General features: G+C 48.7%; 2 protein-coding genes across 3 annotated transcripts; one reads left to right on the forward strand and one right to left on the reverse strand.

Moving 5' to 3' along the window:
* Positions 1–224: 224 nt before the first annotated feature.
* Positions 225–20,356, forward strand: LOC122391337 (transcription factor GATA-4-like). The gene is made up of 6 exons (XM_043385140.1): positions 225–695; positions 1,137–1,342; positions 1,900–2,042; positions 2,615–2,696; positions 15,005–15,148; positions 19,635–20,356. The coding sequence occupies exons 1-6, from the start codon at positions 511–513 to the stop codon at positions 19,937–19,939; spliced, it is 1,065 nt and encodes a 354-aa protein (XP_043241075.1). The 5' UTR covers positions 225–510; the 3' UTR covers positions 19,940–20,356.
* Positions 5,087–12,022, reverse strand: LOC122391322. Of its 2 annotated transcripts, XR_006258330.1 has the most exons (3): positions 11,786–12,022; positions 11,489–11,659; positions 5,087–5,167 (listed from the first exon to the last, which is right to left on the reverse strand). XR_006258330.1 is itself a non-coding variant. In XM_043385118.1 (2 exons), exon 1 carries the CDS (start codon positions 10,974–10,976, stop codon positions 5,595–5,597), a length of 5,382 nt encoding a protein of 1,793 aa, XP_043241053.1. In that variant the 5' UTR covers positions 10,977–11,377; the 3' UTR covers positions 5,087–5,167; positions 5,294–5,594. The 2 variants fall into 2 exon arrangements, 1 of the variants encoding a protein (XP_043241053.1); XM_043385118.1 differs by lacking the exons at positions 11,489–11,659; positions 11,786–12,022 and adding an exon at positions 5,294–11,377.
* Positions 20,357–20,649: the final 293 nt, after the last annotated feature.

Raw genomic sequence — 20,649 nt, forward strand, 5'->3', positions numbered from 1 at the left:
CATGGCTTGCATGTAGGCAACACTGATGAAACTGTAGATGTAAGCAGCAAATACGTCACTTGCTGGTGTACATTTGCTATAAGTAATCACGTTTCTCTCTGTGTTTCAGAAATAGCTGCACTGGCGAAGGCGCAGTCAGCATCTTATGAGACACACGGGCAGCGCAAAGCACCTCGAGCGGCGTGTCCACATTTTCTGTCTCTGAGTCAAAACCAAGAGAACAACGCCAGGCCCAGATACCGGCTGGAACGCAATCAGCTCCTACAGTTTGCTGAGTCGCCAGACGCATCAGAAAAAAAACTGTCACGTTGGCCTGCTTAGCACTTCCATCTCAATGCGGCGCACAGCATTCTAACGCAGACAACCGATTTACTTGCGTTATTGAGAAGCAACTGAGACGACTGACAATTCAATCAACTCATTTCCGGTGCCCCCACCACCGAAACTCTCCTCCTCTACCATCCTCACAACACCCTGTCCTCCTTCCTCTAAAGCGCTCCGCCTACCGCCATGTACCACGGAGGGGTGCACAACGGGGCCAGTTACGGTCTCGAGGGCGGCGCCGGCGGCGGCTACTTCTCCGGCGCCATGTGCATGCCGCCAGCGCACCAGATCTTCGGCCTGTCGCAGATGGCCGCACAGAGCGCCCAGATGTCCAGCCAGGCTGTCAACGGCGCCACATCGGCCACCACAGGGTAAGAGATGCTGACGAGAAAGGAAGGAGAAAAAGAAGGGAAAGGGAGGGAGGAAGAAAAGAGCGAATAGCAAGTGGTGAAGACTTGTGAAGTGGTGAAGCAAGTGGACCACTTGCTATTCGCTCTTTTCGCGGTCTATTCCGAAGCTTATGAACTTCGCAATAAGGACTGGGGAGCGGGTGGCCATCGTTGTTAAGTGATGGAAGGGGTAGATGGATTAGCCGTTCTCGCGACAATTTATTTGAATTTTACAGTACAGTGATGCGTTACTACAGGCTCAATTATTTTGATTTTATTATATTTTCAATTTTTATTGCAGCTGCAATTTTAGTTATGCTAATAGTGGTTATTTGAATTATTTCACATCAATGGGTGCACGTCATTACACATCTGACTCCAACAACTTCCCTCAAAACTAACGCCTCCTCGAACCTTCCCCAGGTGGCAGGGGGTCACGGCGCAAAACGGCGCCGACAACGCCCAGCTGGCGATGAACTTTGGAGGTTTTAAATTCGCCGGTGGCCGGGAGATGGCACAGCCGTCGATGGCGCAGGGTTTTGGCGGCTACAGCTACCCCGCCGGCAATATGACGCCCTGGGGCTGCAACAACATGGCCGGCCTGTCCAGCCTGCAGCGCGGTGCCTATGGTACGGAAAGTGTTAAATGACTCCACATATTCACCTGTTACAAATGCTGGTACTGGTAGACGATCTTATATCCCAGTCCTGATTCAAGGTGTAAGCACTAATCCTCACAACATTTCGGCCACCGTTCCGTGCTTCTATCCTCAGGATACTGGAATCCTTCTCCTCCACGCCGCAACCCCCCTCCGGGCTGGACAGGCAACTTTATCTCATGCGGGCTGCTCCCTTGGAGCGGCACCGCTGCTCCCGAGGGAGCGCACCCCGTAGCCGGGTGCAGTGAGTGCCTTGGGGCTGGGTGGCCTGTCCTCTGGACGGGCTCAGCCCCGGCGATTCACTAGGGTGCCTGCCCAGACCAATGTCTCCCCCTAATTCCTGTCATCCTTCCGGCTCTGCAATGGTCTTGTCAGACCGAAAGGGCCTAACCCAACAAAACAAAAAACAAAACCTCACAACGTTTCGGCCAGTTCTTCTCCGGCCGTCGTCAGGTGTTCTCCTTTGGCTCTAAGAATGACCTGGATGTTGTAAGCAAACACTGACGGTCAAAACCATGTGTTTCTCAGAGTTTCGCGAGTGCGTGCAGTGCGGCACGGTGACCCAGTCGTGCTACCCGGACGGCACCGGACACTTCCTCTGTGGCACCTGCTTCTGCAGCCCCAAGTGGAAGGGCATCACTCCTTCCCGACTCTACAGCGCCAGGAGAGGGGTACGTATAGCCCCGCATTGCTCCCCTTGGGACTCGTATAATTAGTAATAACTAGCCAATGAAATGGTCTGATTGACAAGCCCGCTAGAATAGGCTATCTTCAGCCAATTATCTAAAATATACAAATATATTAATAAGAGTTTATTTTGATTTTGGCTAACATGTAGATAGCGCTATGCGAGACTCATTAGTATTTTAGGTTGCAGCGTTCAAACATCAAATTGCCACAAACCAGAGCCTGCAGATGTAACCACATCATAGAAGACGAAATGCAGCGGCGCTGACCAATTTGTTCACAGTGACCTCATCTGGAGAAACTAGTGGTGCAGCTTGAACTCACGTCGTTTGCTAACTGTAGGCATGGTTGTGCGCTAATGACGCACGGTTACCCCGCTGGTGATGTGTGGGTGCTCTCTTGGTGAAGTGCCGTAATTGGTGGCGACTGGTGCTTTGTTGGTGAAATGTTCTGGCGGCTGGGGCCCTGTTGGTGACGTGCTGGTGCCCTACCAGTGAAATGTTCTGCCGGCTGGTGCCCCGCTGACCCCCTGTGTCGTCTTTGTCTGCTGTTGCAGTCCCCGTTCGCTCGCCGGTTCCACTCCATGTGTACCAACTGTGGCACCACGCAGACCACACTCTGGAGGAGGAACGCAGACGGTGAGATGAAACGATTTTTATTCGATTTTAAGTAGGATTATTCAGTGCATTCGATGCAATAGGTGTATTTTACGGACCGCATTTTAAGTAATGAAGCTCATTACAGGAAATATTCGGTAGCCATGCTTCCTGAATATTAACCCTCGCCGGCACAGGCCATTTTGAGTCCTTCGACGGCACGGGGGGGGGGTAAGACCCCCCTCGCGTTTGGCCCCTGATGGAGCTAGAGCTTCGCGGAAAAAACGAGCGTGTTGCCTGTCACGGGAGGAAGCCAATGATACCCAATTTTAAGGTCCTAGTTCATCGGTTGACCTTCCAGGTCAGGTCAATGACCCAAAAATCGGGAATATCGGGACCTGTTAGAAAGTCGTAAAGCGTGGCTGGTGCTGATCACAAATATAGTGTTAGTTTTGATCACATATGATGTCGATAAGCGTTTAGACCAGGTCGGGTCAGGTCAGGTCAGGTCAGATCAACCGGTAGGGATCGTGACGGGTATTCGTAGTACCTGTCATCCGCCTCTGACAGCTTCGTAGCATGTTACGAAGGCAACAAAACTACTTCGTAAATCAGGGCATATTTTAACATACTGACTGCGTCCCATTTTGGGACGCAGCCCCCTGCCTTTGGGACGTAGCCCTCGCGAAATTTGGACCACTGCGTCCCACACTGAAATGCCACGGTTTCAGCCGCAAAGTGCGAGCAAAAATAAGTAACATGCCTCGGTCTTTTACTGTGTAAAAGATGTTGGCTTTCCGATTGCTTTGTGCCCTGATTTACTATGTACCTAAGCACATATATGCCCTCCCCAGTCCTTGTGCCCTGCCCTACCCTTGGTCATACACCTTATTATGTTCTTCCCTACTATACCCCTAGGATATGTGCCCTGCCCAGTGCCCTGTCCTTAGGTCTTGTACCTTGCCCTGCCCTTTCTTCAGGCCCTGTGCCCTGCTCTGCATTCAGGCCCTGTGCCCCGCTCTGCCCTGCCCTCAAACACGATACTTTATATATTCTGCCTGGAAATTGGATGCGCTGCCTTCCCGTCTTTTGGCCCCGTGCCCTGCCCTACCCTAGTTTGGGGCCCCTGCCCTTCTCTGCCCTCAAGCCTTGTGACACGTCCTACCATCAGACCCCGTGCCGCTGCCTTGTCTTCAGGTACTGTGCCCTGCCCTGCCATCAGGCCTTGTGCCTTCCCATGTCCTCATGCCCCGGCCCCGCGCCCATCCTCGAGCCTAATGCCTTGCCCTGCCTCAGGCCCTGTCCTGTCATGTTCTGCTTCCAGGCCTCATGTGCATTGCCCTGCCCTTAGACCCTGTGCCCTATTCTGCCATTAAGCCTTATGCGTTGTATCGCCCTCAGGCCCGTGCCCTGCCTCGCCCTAAGTTGCTGTGCTCTGCCCTGTCGTCAGGCCTTGTGCCGTCCCATGCCATCAGACCCTGTGTCCTACTCTGCCCTCAAGCCCTGTATTCTGCATTGCCCTAAGGTCTCGTGTCCCATGCCCGCTCTCAGGCGCTGTGCCCTGCCCTGTCATCAGGCCCTGTGGTGTCTCCCGCCCTCAGATCCCGTGCCGTTTCCCGTCCTCATGCCCCGTGCCCTTACCTGTCCTCAGAACCTGTGCTTTGTTCTGCCTTCATGCCCTGAGCCTTGCCCTGCCCTCAGGCCCCATACCCTGGCCCTGTTTCACCGGTGATAGCAGCACGCTGCTATTACACGTGTCAAATTGGGTTTCCATGGAGACATCAACAGGCCCATTGCTCAAACACTACCACAAGTATGACGTCAGCTCGCGGAATTTGATAGCAGCGTCCGTGAAACACCGCCCACGTCTTGTCATACCTTCGGGGCCCGAAGGTATATGAGAAGACGTGGGCGGTGTTTCGGGCCTTGTGCCATACCTGTGTCTTATGTCTTGCTCTACTTTTGGGTACTATTTCTTGCCCTGCTCTAAGATCCTGCGTGTTGCCCTGCCATCAGGTGTGTTGACCATCAGGTGTTCTAAGGCCCTGTGTCTTGCACTACTCTCCGGCCTTGTGTAATGATAGCCTCAGACCCGCGCCTTGCCTTGCCCTCGGACCCTGCATCCTACCCAGCCCTCAAGTATCCGTCTTATCTTAGCTTCATGGCCTGTGCCTGCCCTGTCCTTAGGGCTCAGACTCTGTGTCCTGCCCTTCCCTTAACCCGGCAGTTGCTGGGGTATTTCGCCACCCACCGTTTGCTGGGGGGGGGCGTTAAACGCCCCCAGCCGATAACTCGAGAACCAATAGGCGCAGCGAAACGCACGAGGCGGCAAACGAAAGAGCGCGACGAGACGCTTCAGATGAGTACTGTTGTCGCCGGCTACCTTTCTGTTCTTCCAATTCTTAGACGGTCAGATCTCTAAACGCACCGACTCATCACTTGTGATTTATTTGAAATGAACTTGACGATATATTTGAACTGAACATGATCGAGTGAGAGTGTAAAAGTGGTTTCTGAAACAAAGCAAAACACAAAAGTAAACAAGCATTCGTCATAACAAATTCTGACACAAATACTGACAATTACTGAGGATATGGAACGTAACAGTAGTAGATAGTCAAGTATATGAAATTACTCACCGAGGTTCTGCCCTGTCCACTATAATTATTTAATTTAGCCGTTGACAAAATCTTTCAAAATAACACATAACTAAACAAACTAAGCAAACAAAGACATTTGCGGAATGACACGGTCAGCTGAGCGAAAGCTGAGCCGGCTGGTTCCACAATACACAAACAAACTCGTTCGTTGCAAACCGCTGGTTCTTCCACTTCCGAGGATCAGTCAGCCGAAGTATCGGCGCCGGATACGCTGCGCCAACACCCTCCCCCTTGAACCAACACAGGTTCAACAACAAGGGCAGGTAAGGACGTCCGGCGCTCACACAATCGCTTCCTGCACCAGTACCAGTTTGGAGATGGGCCGCTTGAATACAGATCTGGCGGTCTTAGCTGTCACAGTCCTGACTTGACCCTGTGCATCTGGGAACACTTCAGTCACCCGACCCAGAGGCCACTGTGGTCGGGGTAGATTCAGATCGACGATCAAGACCAGGTCGCCGACAGACAGATTCCTCTTGACCTTCATCCACTTTTGTCTTTGCTGCAGCTGAGGCAGATATTCTGCCATCCAGCGTCTCCAGAAAACGTCTGCCAGGTACTGCACCTGGCGCCACCGTCGTCTGGAGTACGTGTCCTGCTCATCAAACACGCCACAGGGTTCAGCACATCCTTGGAGCAGCAGCAGATGGTTCGGCGTCAGTGGTTCCAGATCTGCTGGATCGCTGGAAACTGGTGTCAAGGGTCGACTGTTCATCACAGCCTCGACTTCACACGTCAGCGTACGGAGTGACTCATCAGTCAGAGTCTGCTCTTTGAGAAGCGCGCCTAATATCTTTCTGAAAGTCCTGATAAGCCGCTCCCACACACCCCCATGATGCGAAGCGCCTGGCGCGTTGAATACCCATTTGATGCCTCTTTTCAACAAAAATTCGTGAACCTGGTCTCTGTTCAGGTTCTTTACCGCTTCTTGCAGTTCTCGATCGGAGCCGATGAAGTTAGTTCCGTTGTCAGAGCGGATATGCCTGACTTGACCTCGCCTTGCCTGGAAGCGACGCAGTGCACTGATGAAGGAGCTGATGTCCAGGCTGTCAGCAATCTCGATATGCACAGCGCGGGTTGTGAGACAAGTGAACAGCACGCCGTATCTCTTCATCTGCTTCCTGCCGCTTCTTGTGAAAAATGGCCCGAAGTAGTCAGTACCAACACGCGTAAAAGGAGGTTCGTTTGGGATTACACGTTCCTCTGGTAGATCAGACATCACCTGGGTGACGACGCCAGCCTGTCGTTTCCGGCACCCAACACACTGGGACAGAACTCTGCGGACAGCTGTGTTCCCGCTCACAATCCAATACTCGCAGCGCAAGGCCGCTAGAACATGTTCCCGTCCCTGATGACCAGTTCTTTCGTGCATGTCACGGATGATCAGGTCTGTGACGTGGCCTTGCTTGGGAAGAATCTTTGGATGTTTCACCAGATCTGAAAGCCCACTGTTCTTCAGACGACCTCCGACGGTCAGAGTCCCATCGACTACGAGTGGACTAAGGCGATACAGAGGGCTGCCTTTCTTCACATGAGTTCTGGTCAACTCCTCAGGGAAGACCCGTCGCTGTACGAATCTGATGATTGCAGATTCTGCGTCCTGAAGGTCGCGCACAGTGAGGCGCGCAGAAACGTTTTGGCTCTGCACGTCTTCCGTGCCATCATTTAACTTCTTTCTCGTTTTCGCTCGGATGAGAAGCGTAGTTCTGATTCGAAGCAGCCATCCAACTGCCTTTTTTAGCCTGTGCCAATCTGAAAATCTGTTCAGAAGCTGTGAGGTAGGATCGTCTTCATCTACACGAGCAGCATTCACCGTCACTTTCTTGATCTCTTCGGGTTCTTCGCCTTCTACTGATTGCAGTGCGCTGGTTTGATCAGGCCAGACGTGTATCTGCCCGCTGAGGAACTCAGGGCCATCAGTCCAACGTTTGGAGTCGAGGAACTGTCGCGCCGTGAGACCACGTGACACGTCGTCAGCAGGATTGAGAGATGACGGCACGTACTTCCACTGATTGGGATTCGAGCCAGCATGTATGATCGAGAGGCGGTTCGCCACGAAGGTTTGAAACCTCGAGGTCTTATTCTGTATATATCTGAGGGTTGAGATGCTATCTGTCCAGAAGAAGACGGCGTCCATCGGTACTTCGAGTTCCGATAGCAACAGGGTGTTCATCTGAACGGCTAGGGCAGCTGCGGAGAGTTCGAGCCGAGGGATAGTGCATACTTTTAACGGTGCCACTCTTGCTTTGCTCATCAGCAAATACGTGCGAATCTTCCCTTCTTCGTCCACCAGTCTGATGTAACTGACAGTGCCGTATCCTCTCTCACTGGCGTCCGCAAAGTGGTGCAACTGACGACTCACCGCCTTGCAGTCAGCAGGTGACAGACTCCTGCTCACACTGAACTGTTTCAGCTCCTTCAGGTCGTTGCACCATTGCGTCCATCTCTCAGCATGCTCTTCAGGGATAGTGTCATCCCATCCCAAGTTAAGACGACACAGGTCCTGGAGGATGAACTTCGCTGGCAAAATGAATGGAGCGCCTAATCCCAAAGGATCATAGGCGGCGCTGACGGTAGACAAGATTCCTCTTCTCGTAGGTGGTCCTGGATCAACCTCGACACGAAAACTCATGGTGTCATTGATGATGTCCCATTGCACTCCGAGTGCCCTCTGTGAAGATGGCGTACCACAAGAGAGGCTCATTGTGCGAGTCAGTGCACAATCTGCCTGCGGGAGACGCGACATGACCTTCTCACTGTTGCTTACAAACCCAGTCAAATTGAAGCCTCCTCTGGCACAACAATCACGAACCTGTAGCGCGATGTCAGCTGCTTCGTCTTCAGTTGCGGCAGATTTCAGAAAATCATCTACATAGAAATTCCTCTCTATGCACCTTGCCACATCAGGTCGATACAGATCACCAAAGTCCTGGGCTGTTCTTCGTAGTGCGAAGTTTGCGCATGATGGTGATGAAGCTGCTCCAAACAGATGGACGTTCATCTGGTATTCCTCCAGCTGTTGAGACAAATCCCCTTCAGCCCACCAAAGGAATCGAAGCAGACTCCTGTCCTGGACAGGTACACGGACTTGGTAAAACATCTTCTCCACGTCTCCCATGAGGGCAAACGGTTCTTGGCGAAATCTTAAGAGTACTCCAACTAACGAACTTGTCAAATTGGGTCCTTGCAGAAGCCTGTCGTTCAGCGACACGCCCTTATAGCTCGCAGAACAGTCATATACAACTCTAATCTTCTGCGGCTTCATGGGATGATAGACGCCATGGTGCGGCATGTACCACGTTCTTCCCAAGTGCGCACCCCTATTTTCTTTAGACACCTTCTCTGCATAATCCCTTTCAACCAGCTCATTCACGAACTTCTTGTAGTCAGTCAGATATTTCTCGCTCTGCAGCATCCGCTTCCTCAGACCCTCTGCACGACGCTCCGCTTGTTGTTTATTGCTGGGAAAGGCACCCGCATTCCGAAGTGGAAGTGGAATTTCATAGCGTCCGTTCACGTGCCGCACTCCATTCTCCACCTCTTTCAGCCACAACTGGTCTTCCCTGGACAGACCCACCTCTACAGAGCTGCCATGATCTCTAAAGTCCTGATTGTAAAGATCGATGAAGCTACGATGCAGATCTGAATTTTCCCTAGCGGCTTGAATGCGGTTTACTTTCACTTCCTCGGCCTCCGCTTGGTAGCCTCGCCTTGGACCCTGGATGACCCATCCAAGCGCAGTACGAACAGCAAATGGTCCACCATTTTCACTACGCCTCACCTCCAGGGGCTGGAGCACTTCAGGACAGTTGCTACCAATCAACAGGCCAACCTCAGCGTCGATTCTTGTCAGCTGGATGTCCTGCAGGTAAGTCCACTGCTTCAACTCGTCGTTCGATGCCATGTCTCCTGACTTCACGGGAATGGATTTGAGGGTGTATGTCGGAGGCAGCTGAATGCAGATATCGCCATTCATGTCCGAAATCGCAAGGCCCCTGACCACACGGCTGTTCAGCTGCTGATTATCGACGGACGCAGTAGTCATCGACAGCCTGATCTCTTTACTCTCGGCTTTCAGTTGCTTCAATAGAGACTCCGAACAGAAGGTTGCCGAACTTCCATTGTCAAAAAATGCGTAAGTCTCCACAGAACTGCTGTGATCCGAACAGAGCAGTTTTACCGGTAGTACTGCCATCATTGTGGATGTTGACTCAGCGCTAGCCCTTAAAGCGCTGTCTAGCTTTACCCTGCCGTTTGTTACCAACTGGCTGGCACTGGAGTTGTCCCGACTGATGTCCCCCTCGTGGTTGTCATTATCATTGCTTGCACCGGGCAATGACGGTGATCTGTTGTGCATCACTGTAGGATGCCGCATCTTGCAGATCGTGCATGTTCTTCTTTTTGCGCATTCCTTAACCAGGTGGCCCTTGCCCAAGCACCCATAACAAAGACCCTTCTCTCTGATGAATTTGTTCTTCTCATGAGGCGCCAAAGTTCTAAGGTCATCACACTGGTCTAGCCAATGGTCTCTGGAGCAGAACAAGCACACTCGCGAGGTCTGATGACGTCCAGAATCTGCTCCGACGACTGTCGCCGACACGGTTTGAACGTTCTTCCGTGAACCGTCAAGCTCACCGCTCTTGCTGTTGTGTTGACGTCCAAACATTGGATTGGTTTGTATTCTTACTTCCTTTTCCACGAAGTTGACGATGTCTTCAAACCTAGCCTTTCTCCTCTCTTCCTCTTGAATCCTGTCAGCCAAACGGCGCCACTGGTCTTGCAGCTGATACGGAAGTTTCCCAAGTATTCTCCGCATCGTCTTCGGGTGGTCGGTTTCCCTCCCTTCTGATGTGATTCCACCCATTGCGTTATGGCAGGACCTGAGCGTCAATGCGAATCTATCCAAGCTCTCTACGTCCCCAGGCTTCACCAGGGGCCACTCCATGAGCATGTCGACGAATGCATTCGTGATAGAGTCGTCGTCTCCATACCTCTGCTCTAGCAGCCGTCTAGCTTCCCGATATCCTGCACCAGGTGACATGTGCAAACAGCCTCTTATAACATCTCGTGGTTTTCCTCGGGTGTACTGGTCAAGGAAAAACAGCTTCTCCTCGTCATCTTCGGTTTTCGACAAAATGCGACTTTCAAAGGCCCGGATGAAGGATCGGTATTTTGTTATCTCTCCGCTAAACACTGGAATTTCGACATTCGGTAACTGTCCTCTCTGGAGGTGGGTCAGGAGTGCCTGTGTGGTGTCGACATGTTGGTACTTCTCATTGCTCACCTGTCGTTGAACCATGCTTCTTTCTTCACCAGCTTCCTTCAGCGTGTCTCCTTCCCTGTCATCATTCTTGGGAGAATTGTTTTCTCTGGCCTCTTCTTCTTCTACATCCCACCTTCTAGCTTCTTCCTTGCATGCCACTATGGCTGTACTCTCTTCATGTTCGTTGTCATATGCTGCATGGCTTATGAGTGATGCAGACCTTACCAGATGTGGTTGACTTGTTCTTGCATCGACCGACGTTTCTTCTTCGGCAAAGACCTGCTCCCTTGCTTCAGCCTCTGCGATTTCCATGCGTAGCTTAAATTCTTCCTTCTTCATTTTCATTGCCACTGCTTGCGCCACTGCTTGCTCCTCCAACTTCTGCTTCTCCTTCAGCATGTCGATCCTTGCCCGGAGACCTGCCTTCCTCGCCTGCTCCCTTGCCCTCAGTGACGACACAGAAGCGCGCGAACAAGAGGAGTGCCTCGATGAGGTAGACCCGATTGACACAATAGAGCTGGCTACCTCAGACGCAGCTCGTTTGTGGTTGTCATCTCTCGTGTCAAACCCCTGAGCCTCAGCAGCCTCCTGACTGTCATTGACATTTATACCAGCATCCTTGCAGGGCTTATCAGGAGCACAGTCTTTCTCGGGAGCTACAGTATTAAATCCTAAATTGTCTCTAGAGCTACTGGTGAGGCCACGGGTAAATTCAGCAAGATCAGCAGCTTTTGATGCATTGAACTCAGTGAGAAAATCAGCCACGGTAGTACCTCCCGATTCCAAAACATCTTTCAAACGGCTCACTAAAACGTCTTTCTTAATACCCTTGCAGGCTCTGCCCCTTCTTGACAGCTCATTTTTTAGCTCATGAACAGTGAGTTTGTATAATGTCTCCATTTTGTCCATACCTCAATGTAGGTGAACCCTCGAAACTGTTGTCGCCGGCTACCTTTCTGTTCTTCCAATTCTTAGACGGTCAGATCTCTAAACGCACCGACTCATCACTTGTGATTTATTTGAAATGAACTTGACGATATATTTGAACTGAACATGATCGAGTGAGAGTGTAAAAGTGGTTTCTGAAACAAAGCAAAACACAAAAGTAAACAAGCATTCGTCATAACAAATTCTGACACAAATACTGACAATTACTGAGGATATGGAACGTAACAGTAGTAGATAGTCAAGTATATGAAATTACTCACCGAGGTTCTGCCCTGTCCACTATAATTATTTAATTTAGCCGTTGACAAAATCTTTCAAAATAACACATAACTAAACAAACTAAGCAAACAAAGACATTTGCGGAATGACACGGTCAGCTGAGCGAAAGCTGAGCCGGCTGGTTCCACAATACACAAACAAACTCGTTCGTTGCAAACCGCTGGTTCTTCCACTTCCGAGGATCAGTCAGCCGAAGTATCGGCGCCGGATACGCTGCGCCAACAAGTACTTTAAAGTTGAATTTTGAGGTCACAGGTCGGGTCAAGGTCAGGTCAAACACCTGAAATCGGGCTTTCGGTAGCATGGACTTCAGGGCTTCGCAATGGGCGCCTCTCGCCATAAACTCTGTCAAAACGGTGCACAATCCATCTTATAAGGCCAACAAGAGTGTCAGCTCCATGTAGGGGTCAGTCAAGCATAGGTCAGGGTCAAGGTCAGGTCAACCGGGTAGGCACATATCCCCGAAAATCAAAACTGATATTCGCAGCCTGTGACACATGTTTTATAGGTAATTTGGAGCGTAGAACACGATGGTGACATTCATTTTATCATATGTGTACGTGTTTGGCCCAAAAAGTTCAATTTAAGAAATTCATGTATCATGGTCGTGAAGTAGTCACGAAAAATTGCCAAGATTCAGTTCAAGATTATGGAAAGTTCGGAGCAATAATCAATAATCGAAGATAGCCATTTGATTGACCATGGTATTGGCAGTCTAATGGCGTTTACGGCATGTCTGTATATCTATTCTGTGATTTTATATGATTTTTTGAACATATGCCGTTTTTGGTCGAAAACTCAGAAATAATGACGTCACTAAAACCTCGATTTCTCAAAAATTTTCCGACCGATTTTTTTGAAACTTTGTCACAATAAACTTCAATCAATTCCCTACAGGTACCCAAAATTTGGCGCGCCTGCGGCGCGCCGTTTTTATGCTATGGCCCGGCGAAAAAAGTGGGGGCGTTTAACGCCCCCCCCCCCAGCAACTCGCGGGTTAAGTCCTGTTTAGAGATGTCAAGTTGGAGCCCGCAGGCCCGGAGCCTGGCCCAAAATCCGGCCCTACAGGGCTTTTGCATGCACAGTGGATTGGATCATTGTTTTGAGGTACCTCATCGAAACGCATCGACTGATATGCGCCATGATCTATCTTGGTCACGAAATGACCTTAATGTGAGGTCAAGTTCTGACCTTGACATTTCGAGGTAAAAATGAGAGAAGAACGATCGTGCAAACGAAAATTCTCTACCTTTTTTAGTTCAAAAGCTTTTCATGAAACCTATATTGACAAAATTGTAATTTTACCCATTTTTGGCTATGGAGCCTTAACCGTTGATCTGAACTTAATTCTGACGAAATATTGACGAAAGAGCTGTTCAAGATATATCGATTGCTTTTCTCCTATCGATTGCGCCCTCCTAGCTATCATAGTTTTTGAGATACATGCACGTTTTCCGAAAAAAAGTATCGCATCATTGCGAAGTTTGACATTTGATGGCATACGGTCAGATCAGGGCCGTCATGGCCGTCTGGCCATAGGAGGATATAGAGGGGGCCACGGGGCCATGCTCCCCCCCCCCAAAGCGCCCGGAAATGGCACAAAATCGACACATTTCTGGGCATAATAATTAAACAAAGGAACTTCCATTGGGAAAAGTTTGGGTTTTACTGTATGCCTGGCCTATTCAAATACATTAGCCAGAGAGGTGTGGTAATAACTGGTGTAAGCAAATTGACCACGGTCAAAAATGCATTACCAGAATGCACTTAAGCCAACATTTTTGGATGGTCTCGTTCCTAAGTCGGCTAAGAGCTTCGGTCCAGAAAATAAATTTATCGTTGGCATACAGTAAAATACATACCAAACTCGGCCGGTGATAAATTTTCAAGACCTCAGTCCTTACTGATTTTTGAACTCGGCCTTCGGCCTCGTTCAAAAATCCAGTAAGGACCTCGGTCTTGAAAATTTATTTACACCGGCCTCGTTCAGTATTATATAATATTACATGATATGCAGTAAGGAAGCGAAATCCGAAGCATCCAATTCCAGAGCATCCGTTCATCCAAAGCATTAATCTATGATGGATTTTTTTATGTAGCTTTAAAATCCGATGATTTCTTGTCACAACTTAGGTGGGTACTGTTTGACCTTACGTCATCTAATTATTTCAAACACATGGTATCTTCAATGCAAATTGGCAATGTTTCACACGTCAATTTCTATTTTGAATCGATTGATAAGGGTGAAAAACGCATGAAGAGGCGTATGTATCAATCATGTGCATATTCATTTTTATTCTCTAAGCATAGGTACAATTTGGTGCGTCAAGGGAGGTCAAACACGCCCAACGCCGATCAGGAAAACGAGTGACTAACAACAATGTAAATGTCATTAAATCGCCGGTCCGCCTTTTGAATGCGGATAAAGAACGCACTACGACTGGGCGAATTTCGAGACTGGCAAAAGCAATCACAGCCCGCTCCCAATATCCCGCTTGCAGTGCCCCTCCACCAGCACAGTACACCATGTATCTGCACATTATCTCACTTGCATTATATACTATTTCGCTTGCAATGTGCCCTTTCCGATCAAAGCGTGTGCCCTATGCCACCTTTGGGACGCAGTGAAAAATCCTTAAAATATGCCCTGTCGTAAATGCTCAAATGGTTGCTAAATTCGAATTCAGCTCCAAAAACTAGTCTAGAAACATGTAAAACTCGAAAAAGTGAACCAAGGTTCGAACCAAGGTCACCAAAGGTCAATAACCTGACCTGACCTTCCGGTGACCTTGACACCCACCCTAATGCATGGGAGCAACATCAAATCACATGTTTGAACGTTTGAAAGCACGAAAAGCTTGCAAACGCGCGGCTAATGCGAGCCGACATACGCCGAATCGCGATTCCGGCCAAATATGGTCACGGGAAAGAGGTCACAGGTCAAAGATCATTTGGTTCAGGGTCATGAAATTTTCAGTGTAGGTGTAAAATTGATCAATGCGAGAGGGTAGTGAAAGTGTCGTTGCAATCGGCCGCTTTTTACGCAAGTTATTCGCAAAAAACCTTAGGGGTGGGTTGCATCAAGGGTTAAATATGTGTGCAGTGTGCACATATCTGACATTGCAGAACCTTACTTGCTCCAGTCTTTCGAATACTCCGCTTCTCTCACCTCTCTCACTCCTGACATGTTTCATTTTCAGGCGAGCCTGTTTGTAACGCCTGTGGGCTCTACTTCAAGCTGCACGGCATCCGACGGCCCCTATCTATGAGGAAGGACGGCATTCAGACGCGAAAACGCAAACCAAAGGACAAGAAGAAAGAATCGGGCAAGGATAAAAAGGACGGTGAGTGACAGCGTGTGACAGTGAAACAATATGGTCAGCTTGCACATTGCTGTGTCGTTATTTGTTCCAAAACAAACCACATGCTGAGATAGATCATTGTCGCTGTTGCGCTCATCATCAAGAGATTCCTGTGGAGAAGTCATCCCCAGTTCCCTCGTCACCGTCACCGTTCCACCCTCGCCCCATCCCCACCCTGACCCCTCCCCCTGCCACTGCACCACCGGTAGCCATCCCATGTCACCAGAAGCATAAACAACCCGACTTAACATCAGCAACACAGCAAATTTAAACTTATCATCTACTAATCGTCACCGGTCACCGCACCCTTTATAACTGATGTCACGCCGTGTATAGAACCTGTATCGCAACGCGATCGAATTCGTATCGGAAATCGATCGATGACGCGGTCCTTGATCTGTCCAAATCCGATGGGTCGCTTTGAGGAGATTCGGTAAATATCGCCGTTCTGAAGTCACTCTCGCACCAGATGTGTTTGCAGAATCGTGCATCTCGTCAAACGTGTGTCAGATTTTGGCAGTTGTTTACGGGAGTGACAGACAGCACTCGCTCTTATCAATGCTCCGTTACACGTATTGGAAATTATCGATTATTTGCCGCCCAGCTTGGGTCCCCAAAACACCATGTTTAAACCATACCACCAAATGGTAGCATTTGGGTTACTGGCTAATTCTAATGCAATTTTAATGCTCAAAATATCTGCGTAACCCATTCATCCCTACCCATTGGCGGAGCTAGAAGATGGTATTGACATTACGATAGCATGAATCCCGAAACGGTAAAAAAAAAACAGCTTTGTTTATCTTGTTGGACTGAGCCCTTTTCTGACAAGATCATTTCAGAGCCGTAAGGATGATAGGAATTAGGGGGAGACATTGGTCTGGGTGAGCAGTGAGCACCCTGGTGAGTCGCCGTGGCTGAGCCCGTCCAGGGGACAGGCCGACCACCCCCCTAAGCACTCACTGCACCCAGCTACGGGCGTGCTCTTACGGGCAGTCCCGCATGGGATAAAGCTGCCCGTCCAGCCCGCAACAGGGGTTTGTGGTGTGGAGGGTCAGCCTCGATATCCTGGATTTGAATGTCCTGAGGATGGCCAAATGACGGAACGGTGCAAAAAAAAAAACAGCTCCTTGATGTTCGTTTTCATAGCACTACAATTTTAGGCCAACCCTTTCCAACAAAAACGAGATTTTTATGCGACAGCAATGACATGACAAATTGACACATCTCGGACACTGTGAGGGATATTTATTGGAAATGCATCCCCGGATCATTCATGAATCATGGCCCCTTACTTTCGCTTCCTTTCCCGATTGTCGACCGCGGTAAACGTTATGTCAATAAACCTGCCTATCGATAGGTATGCCCGTTACCTTCACGTTTCGTTCTTTGCCTGTCCGTTTCGTGGCAGGTACCTTAAATCGCATAGCATACAGGGTTGTATACGACTCAATCAATAGCAATCAATTCAATCACGACAAATTTGGGAAACCAATCAAATCAATCAAGTCAGAGCAGTTTTCGGGAATTGATTCAATCGACTCAAACGCGACAATGAAAGGAATCAATCAACTCAATCAAACGACTCAAACCAAGATATACATTAGGTTTTTTGCCCCACCAACTTGGAAAAGTGTCCATAGCAGTCTGGTGTACCTACCTACCTACCTACCTACCTACAGAAGAAACATAAAAATATTGTCATTTAAAATTATAAATTGCCATGCCATTCAAAGTTTCTATGTAATAAGGAAGGATACATAGTGATGGACAGGTGGATCATGATATTGAGGTTCAATGGGTAGAATTGGAGCAGAAGTTTCATTGGGTGCAAAATAACCCAGTAGTTGACTTCAACAAACGCCCCTTAACCCAAATCACCACCTTTCACCTAAAAGTTGTCAATTTAATTTTGGCCATATTCCAGCTAAGTCATCAGGCCATCTACCCCATGTAAAGCCCCCGTCTGTCTCTTATCATTATGTGAGTTATGCAGAGCTCTTCTGAATTGAACCCTGGGCTTGAACATAATGAACCTAGCTAGGTTTCATGCCACACTGACACCATGTGAAAGTGTTGAAAATGTGCTACAAATTTGACAACTTCATTAGGTATGCTTTATGAAGACAGCAGGAAAGCAGGTAGGTACCTACTTACCTGCCTAGATGTGTCACTGGCTACCAACAGTACCAACGAAGGTAGATAGGTTATGTGTGAAGAATTCAAAACATTTTATTGCAATACAATTTGAAACTGTTAGGACTGGGGGATAAGGATGAGCATTAAAAATATATTTAAAAGGAAATGGAAAGGACAGGGACTCTGGAACCACAGGATAAGTTAAAGACAAAGGAAGTAGGTACAAGTTAAAACGCGAAAACGGCACGGTGCGACTGCGAAAAAACAAAGAAAACGTTGGACAAAACGTTTTGCCGATAAGTATGCTAAGCTTTTATAAATCCTTATTCTACGTCTTTTGATTTTTTGGTGAGATGACGTCATTGATTATCATGTAGTATGGTAGGTCATCATAAAATAAATCGGTTGTACAACACCAATTTCGTTTTCATTATTATTTCATTTGAAATAAAACCACTTAATAATATTCGGCAAAATATTTTAAGGAAAATGAAATATATTAAATATGTTATACTTAGGCTCTCAGGAAAAAAGGATCAACAAACGTTCTGCTGCAAATTAAACAATGCAGCAAATTAGCTATTAATTTACGTAAACGTAATTAACGAGACGAAAACGACGCTTTTGTTTCAGTTATTTTTGTAGGGGTTTCAGATATTTATAGAGTTCAGTGGGTTGTTTCTGAGGAGATGTGGAGGTGTGAATTATTAATTAATCACACTTTATTAGTATATAGGGCCTTGCACTTTATCATCTGGATTAAAAAAAAGTTTCCTGCTGAGTGCAGAAAGGTAGGTAGGTGCATCGCCAGGTATTATCTCATCCATGGCCAGGTTCTTTCACAGGATTGGAGCAGTTATTGCCAGGGATGCGGAGCCGGAGCCGGAGTCGGAGCCGGAGCCGCCGGAGCCGGCATATTTTGCCCGGAGCCGGAGCCGGAGCCGGAGCCGTGAAACAATATAGCCCGGAGCCGGAGCCGGAGCCGGAGCCGCCAAAAAAGGGGGCGACTCCGGCTCCTTTTTATTTTTGAAGAGGAAAAAAATAATTGACCTAGTTCGGTTTGACAGTACAAGGCAGTAAAACATATCGTACTATTGTCTCAATATAAGTGCCCAGGCGACCTGTAGTTTTGATGCGGTGCATACCCTCACCCTCGCCACAATGCGAGTGGGGGTGGCGCTGGCTGGGAGGAGGGGTGCACTCGGCCCGAGTTGTGGCGAGGGTAAGGGTATTCACCGCATCAAAACTACAGATCGCCTGGGCCCTTATCTTGAGACCAATAGTACGTCATGGGCCATCAAGTGAATGAAAAAGCCGAATATCCCCAGTATCCCACAGTACGCAATCAACTTCCTGTCTGCTCCTCCCCCCCCCCCCCCCCACTCACGTCTACTGCATCCCCAGAACATGAGGACCGGTCATCAGGTGACCGCCATTGTTTTGAAGCCAGTGCAGTGGACTGCGACTCCCAGCACCGTCTCTTCCCACCCCCACCCCCACCCCCCAATGCCGCTGAGATGGGTGTCAGCTTACGATGGTTCAGTGAACTCCGATTCGCGGCGACTGCGTTTCCAATGCCATCGCTTCCTAGTCCTTTGTTCTGCCAGTTCTCTCCGAGGTGCGTTTGCGCGGGGACGCGGTGAGCCGGTCATGGCAAGAGTAGGTAACGCGTATAACCAAGCCAATTTTTCTTCCACCCGTATTTAATTGATTGCATAGGGGATGTACTGAGTCGGAGCCGGAGCCGCCGGAGCCGGAGCCGCCGGAGCCGAACCATTTTACTCGGAGCCGGAGCCGGAGCCGGAGCCGCCATAACATTTCACCCGGAGCCGGAGCCGGAGCCGGAGCCGATTTTTTTCTCCGGAGCCGGAGCCGGAGCCGGAGCCGTTTGAAATTTCCACGGCTCCGCATCCCTGGTTATTGCAGTTGAAAGTCAAAGTTGGCTGTTCATGTTTAGGCCCTGTTCTTTATTTGGCCATCTACCCCATATTGCAGTGGTGATGACAAGCAGTTTTCAGTGTAGTTTTGTGATCTTTGATGTCATCAATTGGTGTCATTATTTTTTTGTCAACTAAAACTTATTTCAACTTTCCATTCAATCGACTCAATCATACGAGTCACTCTAATTTTCGGGAATCAAATCAGTCAACCAGTCGCTAAAGTCAAACGAGTCAGTCAACCAGTCATCTCGAAAAGTCAATCGACTCAATCCAATCAACTCAAAATACGCGTTGAATCAAATCAATCAATTCAATCGACTTGATTGGTATACAACCCTGATAGCATAGGCATTCATTCTGACTCACTAACCCTCCTTTCTACCCAGCAGAGTCAACAACGGAATCGTCTAAGAAATCGACGCAAAGCACCTCCCTCAAGGAGGAGGGTCAGCCTCAATCCTCCTCCTCCGACGGACGCCACCGCTCGGCTGCAGCAACGACCACCGCCAGCGCCACCTCCGACTACCGAGCGCAGACCGTGCTGCCACCTACCGCCGCTTCCCAGGGCAGCGGCGGCGTCAGCACGGGAGTCGACATGGCCCAAGCATTCCCTCTTGCCAGCAGGGCGGCCGGCCTCGGGTTCGGAACGGCGCTGCGAAATTTGGTGGATACAGACGTTAGGAATGTTTCTTGAGTTTTGGTGCGAGTGGGGAGGTATGTAAGTTTTGAGATGACCAGAGACTTGGATTTTTGTGTTCCGTTCCGATTGGCCACTTTAGTTTGGCAGACATTTTGGAGATTTGCCAGTGTGTTTTACCGTAAGCGCGTATTGTGCAGTGTTTATGTCTTCCAGGGACGTGATATTATTTGATCTGAATGGATGTATGCAATAGGTATTCTAACAAATCGGTAGTTTTTCAGCATAACTAGTTGCTAGTGCAGTCAAGACTTTTCAGCAGTGCGGATATTCGCTGATAGTTTGTGCAATGCTATTTTTGGTAGGTACCTACTGACGTTGTTGATGCATGAAGTATTTGTCTTCCATGACACATCATCTTGTTTGAACATAGCTGCTTTCTGCATTGGATTTGTACCTACACGAATAAAATCCAATAGCAGGTGTTTGTTTTTAGACTTGTTGCGATACATTACCTAATTATTATTTATGAAAGTGATGAATGTGTCTGATAAGATGGACTCTGGAGTCTGGAGTCTAGACACATTGAAGGGCACCTTCAATGTGCTTGCCTCGACATCAAAGCAAAAATCATTTTTTCTAAGGCATAATATGAAGATAGTTATAGGTACGCACGAAGGTAATGGACACAACTACGTGTTTTGAAAACGAATTATTTCAAGCACAAATGAATATTCCCGACTTATTTGTTATCAATTTACTTAATT

This window comes from Amphibalanus amphitrite, unplaced genomic scaffold, assembly GCF_019059575.1.
Source record: "Amphibalanus amphitrite isolate SeventyFive unplaced genomic scaffold, NRLGWU_Aamphi_draft 000432F_arrow, whole genome shotgun sequence".
NCBI lineage: Eukaryota > Metazoa > Arthropoda > Thecostraca > Balanomorpha > Balanidae > Amphibalanus > Amphibalanus amphitrite.